Below are 8,265 nucleotides of genomic sequence, written 5' to 3' on the forward strand. Positions count from 1 at the left end.
TACTCCAGCACTGTAGCAAGACTGTTAAAAAAAAATTATTGAGAGAGAGAGAGAGAGAGAGAGAGAGGAAAATAAAAAATGAATAAAAAATAATAAAGAAAGAATATTTAAATAGAGTGTTAAAAAAATAGAAATTTTGATGGAAGAGATATTGTAAAATGACGTGCTATATATTATAAAATTAGTTTTTGAGATGATAAATGTTAAATTTTTTAGAAGTGTTGATGGAACGCTCCTACTTTATAAACTATCTAACCCTTTTTTTTTTTCAAAGCTATTCTTCTTAAAGGACGAATGCTTCTTCTTTTTTGAAACCTGCCCCCTAAAACAGAAACGTAGCTAGGCCCTTTGACGTGAAGAAGCAAAATCGAATTTGTGCTATAAACATTTATGGATTATATATCATATTTATTATGCAATGATGCTAGTGAACTTTAATCATCTTAATTATGTCAAATGCATGCTACTTAGGTCTTCTGTTTTGGTTAATTATAATATAAATACGATTATAGGGTCGTGATCGATAGGAAATATAATTATATTTGTTCTAAATAATTAATCAAGTAGCAAATAATTTATGTTTTGCAGAAAAGTTGTTGGTGAGTACTGTAGGAATGCAAGAGGCCTAGCACTGAGGCTGCTTGAAGCAATATCAGAGAGCTTGGGACTTGAAAAAGATTACATAGATAAGGCTCTGGGGAAGCATGGTCAGCACATGGCTATCAACTACTACCCACCCTGTCCACAGCCAGATTTAACCTATGGATTACCTGGGCATTCTGATCCTAACGTCATTACCATACTTCTCCAAGACGACGTGCCAGGTTTGCAAGTACTCGGAAATGGCAAGTGGGTTGCTGTCAATCCCATTCCATCTACCTTTATTGTCAATATTGGTGATCAAATACAGGTAAGAAATTTAATATGGAATGCTCTTTCGTGCAATACATGTAATAAATGCCCCTGTTTTGAAACTATTTAAGAAATTGCCTCTGTTTTAAACTTGAATTTTTAAAAATCGAGTTTCAATGAAAAACTCAATTTTAGAAAATCGAATTATAGGCCATCAAACTTCACACACACACACACACACACAAAAAAAAAAAAAAAAACCTACATGGAACTTGGGTTCCATGTAGTTTTTTTTTCTAGTAACTCGATTTTCATCGAATCTAGTTTTTCATTTAGAAAATCAAGTTTCAAAAGATGTGCATTTTTCTAAATAGTTTCAAAACAGGTGCATTTTGTTGGAATTTTTGGGCTAAAGGGATATTTTGCCATTTTTGCCGAATTCTAGCTATTTATTATTCTACTGTTTTAACATAGTACTTGAGTCCATGGTTTATATATGAAAAGGTTTTAAGAAACTTTAAATGGAAAATTTTAATTGAAAAAATAAAAAAGTGACCATTTTTTTTTTTACAACTTTTTCAATTTTTTATAATTTTTTTTAAATGAATGATTAATTTATATCCTAATACATTAATTAGACCCTTATATGAATACTGAATACATTCAAATACAATTGAATAAGGGACATTTTATGTTTGGTTAATTATCAATAATTAATGTTAGTAGTTAGTTTCTCAAAAAAAAAAAAAAAATGTTGGTAGTTAGAATGGTACATTTTTATGCACATTTTATAAGAGCATTAGCATTGGGGAATGCTAATGCTAAATCTAAGAAAAATTTAGAATTGTAAACCCTAAAACCATTTGCATCGAGGAATGCTAAACAGCAGTATTGCAAATTTTTTTTGCAATACTGCTACAGTGCAATTCTAAACATAGAATTGCACTATAGCAAGTATTGTAAAAAAATAATAATATTTTATTTGGAAGAAAGCTGAAAATGAGAGAGAGGAGTGAGATGGGAGAGAAGATATAATTTTGAGATATATTTTTATTATGTAGATATATTATTTTAATGAGTAAAAGAGGTAAATAGAAGTTTAGGATGTGCAGGTATGGTAAAATGGTATGGTATAATGCTAATGTCAAATCTAAAGAAAATTTAGAATTTTAAACCCTAAAACCACTGCATTGGGGAATGCTAAATAGCAGTATTGTAAATTTTTTTGCAATATTGCTACAATGCAATTCTAAACATAGAATTGCACTGTAGCAAGTATTGTAAAAAAATAATAATATTTTATTTGGAAGAAAGCTGAAAATGAGAGAGAGGAGAGAGATGGGAGAGAAGATATAATTTTGAGATATATTATTTTATTATATACATATATTATTTTAATGAGTAAAAGAGGAAAATAGAAGTTTAGAATGTGAATATATTGTAAAATAGTATAGTATAATGATAAAGTAACTTTTTAGAATTGTAAAATATAGTAGCATTAGAATTTTTCAATGCTAATACTCTAACCAATGATTGACTGTATGCTAAAAAAAAAAAAAAAAAAAAAAAAAAAAAAAAACCAATTTTGGCGCTAGATTTGGAACTTCCACATCCCTAACAAGATTAAACTTTTCGCTTGGAAAGCATGCAAAAATATCCTTCCTACTAAAGCCAACCTCTACCATAGAGGAGTCATTGAAGACCTCACCTATGAAGCCTGCGCTCTTGCACTAGAAACTATTGGACACTTGTTCTAGGATTGCACTGTCGCTAAGGATGTTTGGAACCTCTTGGATATACCGCTCGATAAAAATGGGATCAAGCACAAGGACTTCATGGACTTCCTTTGGTATTTGCTCTTCAAGCAACACATGGACCCCAAACTTGTTGAAATGGTCATCACAACGGCACGGAGTGTATGGTTCAGCCGCAACAAAACCCGACTGGGGGAACCTCGCCAAGCTCTGCACGAAATCATGAGATTAGCTCGCTCACTGTTGTAGGAATACCAACTTGCTCTCCTTCGGCCCACCAAGTTCAAGGAAGCCATGGATGGTTGTTGGGTCCCACCTACATTCCCATGGTACAAGGTCAACTTGGACGCTACAGTTTTCTCCCACTTCAGCATGACTGGAATCAGTGTGGTCATTCGGGACCACTTTGGATCAGTCATTGCTGCCCTAAGCAAGCGCGTACCTCTTCCTTTGGGTCCTTTGGAAGTTGAGGCTAAAGTGCTAGATGAAGCCACTATTTTCGCATGGGACATAGGAGTTAGAGATGTCATTTTTGAAATCGATTCCATTACTGTTTGTCATGCTTTAGAGAGCCCCACTGATGCCCCAGTCTCTATCTCTATTATAGTCTTAAGACTTTACTCTAGATTACATGAGTTTAGAACTTTCCAAGCATCACACATGAAGAGACAAGGGAATGTCCCAGCTCATATTTTGGCAGCTTTTGCTAAGAATATTGACTCTTTTGTAACATGGATGGAAGAGTGTTCACCTTTCCTCGCATTCTTTGTTTCTCAAAATACTATGTTCTTTTCCGCTTCTTAATTAAATGAAATGAAAGTCTTTCTTATAAAAAAAAAAAAAGATTTGGTCATTATTTATTTTCCTTTTAGAAGAAAGTGTACATGTTGATTTCACCGTTAAGAGTTAAAATTCTTTTAGTTTTTATTAATATTATATATATGCTTTGTTATAGGTAAGAAAATAGCATTTCCCAAATCATGTTACAAACATATTGAACCACTCCTCAGTCGTGTCTTTATCAGAGGAGTTGGTTTTTTTTTTTTGGTAATACCTGAAGGATGGAGGGTTGGTAGGCCATTCCTGGATGTAGTCCTCTAGAGGGTGGCAATGGAGTCTTAAGTAATCCCTCCAGCTGGATACGTTTTCAGTTCTTACATTGAAACTAGTCGAGAGTCTCATTGTCTTCATTGGATCATCAGAGTAATTCTTTAACCTTTCACTTTCCGGCAGGTGGAAAAATTCCCTTGATATATCTAACATGTTATCGATCACTGCTTCTGAAATTCCGTGGTTGCTAACCTTGGAACGATGTTGAAAAGAGAAAAAATGATGTGATATATATTCATTGAAAGAAAATACACTAATTCTAGTTCAGTAGCAATATGTTTATGTGTGAGAGAGAAAATACCTGAAAGAAGCCATAATTTAGGCAGGCAAGGCCTATCTCTTTGATTATATCTAAGCGCTTAGGACCATTGAGGTCTTGAAGATCAATGAGAGGAATTGCACCATCAAATGACACAACCTCATGAAAATTTGGACGATCATTGGCGGATCGGATGTAGTTAGAGGGAACAGAGCTCATGCTGGAGACAAGGTCGGATAATAGTGGCTGTGGCTGTGGCTGTTCCAGTTTGGAATCCATATTGCAACAGGCAACAGCTAGCACGGTTCTTGTGGCTTGATTTTTGAGTATTCCTTACTAGTTTTGCTAATAAACCTCCCTAATTTGGGAAGAAAACAAAGAAGAAAATTGTGCTTTCTTGTTCACACTTAAAAAAGTATTTTTTGCCCTTTAGTTCACTCTCGGAGTAAAAGTAACGCGTTACTCTTTGACATCATTTATTTTATTTTATTTTTTGTCTCAAGTCTTAACAACTACCAACTTACCAGAATTATTTATTTTAAAAAAAAAAATTGCCGGAATCAACGCTTTTTTTTTTTTTTTTTGCCTTATAAAGGTTCAGTATTAGACCCACCCAAAAATAAGCACCAACGCTGGGTATTACTATGTGGGATTTTAATAATAATTTATATAAGTAAAAATATATATATATATATATATATTTGAAGAAGAGACCACAGAAACTATTACTTAAAAGAAGTTGGCTAAATTAGCTTGAAGAATAGAAAAAACAGGTGGTCAAACATTTTCCATCATATAACAAAGTCTAAAATATGCAAACCATATTGCGTAATAACATGAGTAACCTTATAACCATTTCTCTTAACATTAGAGTAATGTAATTGATTAAAAAACCTAGAACAGAGACAAACATCTTCGATTAACAAACTATCCAAAGTCAGAATTGCCTTCTCTTGTTGCAATGCAGACATAAGGACCTAAGAGTCTCCTTTGAGCACGACATTCTCAAATCCTAACCCTGTTGCAAACTGGAGACCTCTGTGGGCAACTAAGGATTCGATCTCACCCGGCTGTATGCATGATGTAGCTGTTGAGACAAGGATGCTAGCACCAATCCTTCTTTGTTTTGAATACCAACACAACACCGGACCTATATTCTCCATGGAAAACAGCACCATCAACATTTACTTTGACAAAACCAAGTGGAGGAGGTTGCCAACACACCCGAGGAAGGATCAATGGGATCTTCGAGGGAGGTTGCATCGCAATAAACTAGTGAGACGGTCCTTTGAAGCCTAAGCTAGAAGGTGAGCCGGACCTAATTTTGCTGGTTCCAAATTGACCATATGGTCATTGCGAAAATTTCTTTGCTCTTGTTTTTCTGCAATATCCAGGCTACAAGATTTTTAAAATCATTGAAATGCATAGCTGACCGAAAACTCCATAGCTGCGCATCTGACCAACTATATCGACCTCTCGGCGTGACCACAAACCGTGAAGCACAAATTCTGGGCTATCTTGGCCAAGGGGCAGCCCAACAAATTCAGAGGCCTTAGGCGATATATTTAAATGAGGCTTTTTTGTTATCACTTAAATACTCTCTCCATCCCATTTTTTTTTTGCCTTCTATTCTATTTTAGGATGTATCAAAATATTGTCCTGTTTCTAAAAATAAAAGTCATTAATTTACTAATGTTCCTATTATACCCTTATTAATTTACTAATTCAATTTTTTGATAAATTTTTTTAAGCGTAGTTTTGGAAACTTATACATTTTTAAAAGTTAGACAAGAGAATAAATAATGTTTTCTTAAAAAGTTTAACTTTTCAAATAGAACAAAAAAAGTGGGACGGGGGAGTAATATTTAACTAGTTTTTAATATCATTATTTTTTTTTTAATAACAAAACTATATTCTTTTTATTTTGTAATATGCTTTTTATTCTTTTGGAAAAATGCTAAAACTATAACAAATTTTACTAAAAAAACACTTAGAAACGATATAGTAATGACTATGATTAGTGACACTTTAAGAAGATATTAAACAAATATTTGAATGAATGATGTTAGAGATATTATAAATTTTACAGTTGAGGCTTACAAAGATGTATCACCAATCTCAAAAAGTATTTCAAAAATACATTTAATAAGTAGTTAACATCTACGAATCATATTATTGTCACATCAATTTATAAAGGTCTTTGAAGTAAATCTTATAGTATATATTTCTTGCATTTTCTTATCTAAATTATTTCTTGTGATTAATGACATATATATTTGTAGGACTCATGTATTTAAAGTTGTATTATCTCTAGCATTACTTAATTATTTGAGACTTCTTAAAAGTATAAAAAAAAAAAAATCTATTTCTCCAAAAAAATATTTTTTCAAAAAAATATATTAATTTTTATCCCAAAATTTGGGGGTCTTTCTCTAGTAGGGGGCCCTAGGTGATGTCCTAAGTGGCCTAGGGCTAGGGTTGGCCCTGATCTTGGCAGTGATCACAAACGGGAGAATCAATGATCATATGCCAAACCAAATTCATCTTTTTAGGAAAAGAATTCCTCAAGCCCTCCATACCATATTCTTAACCTTATTCGAAACTTTCAGTGACTAAATGTCCTTCCACAAACCATTTTCCTGATTGGCTTCAACACCCCTAATCCCTAATATTACTCATTAACATGTTTATAGTATAACTTATAGTGTTTGAATAATATAAAAAAAAAAATTATAATGTTTTATGTAAGGGCATAAGAGTAAATTTATACAAACCAAATTTCCATCCTCTTATTTTTCTTTTCAACTAAACAAAAAGATTTTTCATTCCTCCACTTTTCCAAAATTTCAACTAAACAAAAATGAGGGAAATTAAAATATTTTCTATCCTCCCACTTTTCCACCATCTCTCATTTTCTATTCTTCCACTTTTCTATCTCCCCAACCAAACGGACCCTTAGATTATTCTAAGATAGAATTTCCATCTTGTAAGAAGAAAAATAGATTGACTATTTTTAAAATTTGTTCTTTTAATGCCAAAGGTCTTGTAGTTGAATTGGCATCTTCTCATGCACAAAGTGCTGGGGGTCTAGTGGGGAAAGGGTTCAAACTGCGAGATCAGCAACATGTTGTAATTATCTTTAAAAAAGAATTTGTTCTTTTAATATAATATTAAATAGACTGTTCCTCGCAAAAGCCGGATTTATTTAATTGGGGGAACAAAATGTTGTACATAACTAGCAAGCCATTTATGTATCTTAAATTATTAATGCCCATGTTTTCAAGGTGATAATTACTCTTATCTTATTTTACCCAAAAAAAAAAAAATTACTCTTATCTTTCATTTATTTTCTTCTTCTTCTTTTTTTTTTTTTTTTTTTTTCCTCTCTGTGAATCTTATTGGAACTTTTTTTTTTTTTTAATGGGAATCTTATTGGAACTTAGTTGGACTGGACCTACAAAGTACAAAAACATAGGGCCAACGCATTTTTATTTATGGTAGAAGTTAACATTGGTTTAAAAATTATTTTTAAAAATGTTTTATTGAAAAAGATAAAATAAATTGATTTTGTTGACAACAAATGCGATTCGCCACCACCGCAAACCACTTATATAAATTTAAAGCTTTCCCCTATGGCCCTATCATAGGGGCATAGCAAAACTAGTAAGGAATACTCAAAAATCAAGCCACAAGAACCGTGCTAGCTGTTGCCTGTTGCAATATGGATTCCAAACTGGAACAGCCACAGCCACAGCCACTATTATCCGACCTTGTCTCCAGCATGAGCTCTGTTCCCTCTAACTACATCCGATCCGCCAATGATCGTCCAAATTTTCATGAGGTTGTGTCATTTGATGGTGCAATTCCTCTCATTGATCTTCAAGACCTCAATGGTCCTAAGCGCTTAGATATAATCAAAGAGATAGGCCTTGCCTGCCTAAATTATGGCTTCTTTCAGGTATTTTCTCTCTCACACATAAACATATTGCTACTGAACTAGAATTAGTGTATTTTCTTTCAATGAATATATATCACATCATTTTTTCTCTTTTCAACATCGTTCCAAGGTTAGCAACCACGGAATTTCAGAAGCAGTGATCGATAACATGTTAGATATATCAAGGGAATTTTTCCACCTGCCGGAAAGTGAAAGGTTAAAGAATTACTCTGATGATCCAATGAAGACAATGAGACTCTCGACTAGTTTCAATGTAAGAACTGAAAACGTATCCAGCTGGAGGGATTACTTAAGACTCCATTGCCACCCTCTAGAGGACTACATCCAGGAAT

At 33.2% G+C, this 8,265-nt stretch overlaps 1 protein-coding gene across 1 annotated transcript; it reads right to left on the minus strand.

Annotated features, from left to right (window-relative positions):
- Positions 1 to 3,584: 3,584 nt before the first annotated feature.
- Positions 3,585 to 4,254, minus strand: LOC112036680 (protein DMR6-LIKE OXYGENASE 1). Its single transcript, XM_065759937.1, has 2 exons — positions 4,018 to 4,254; positions 3,585 to 3,908 (listed from the first exon to the last, which is right to left on the minus strand). The coding sequence occupies exons 1-2, from the start codon at positions 4,252 to 4,254 to the stop codon at positions 3,585 to 3,587; spliced, it is 561 nt and encodes a 186-aa protein (XP_065616009.1).
- Between the last annotated feature and the right edge of the window lie 4,011 nt (positions 4,255 to 8,265).

This window comes from Quercus suber, unplaced genomic scaffold (assembly GCF_002906115.3).
Source record: "Quercus suber isolate HL8 unplaced genomic scaffold, Cork oak 2.0 scaffold_347, whole genome shotgun sequence".
Taxonomy (NCBI): domain Eukaryota; kingdom Viridiplantae; phylum Streptophyta; class Magnoliopsida; order Fagales; family Fagaceae; genus Quercus; species Quercus suber.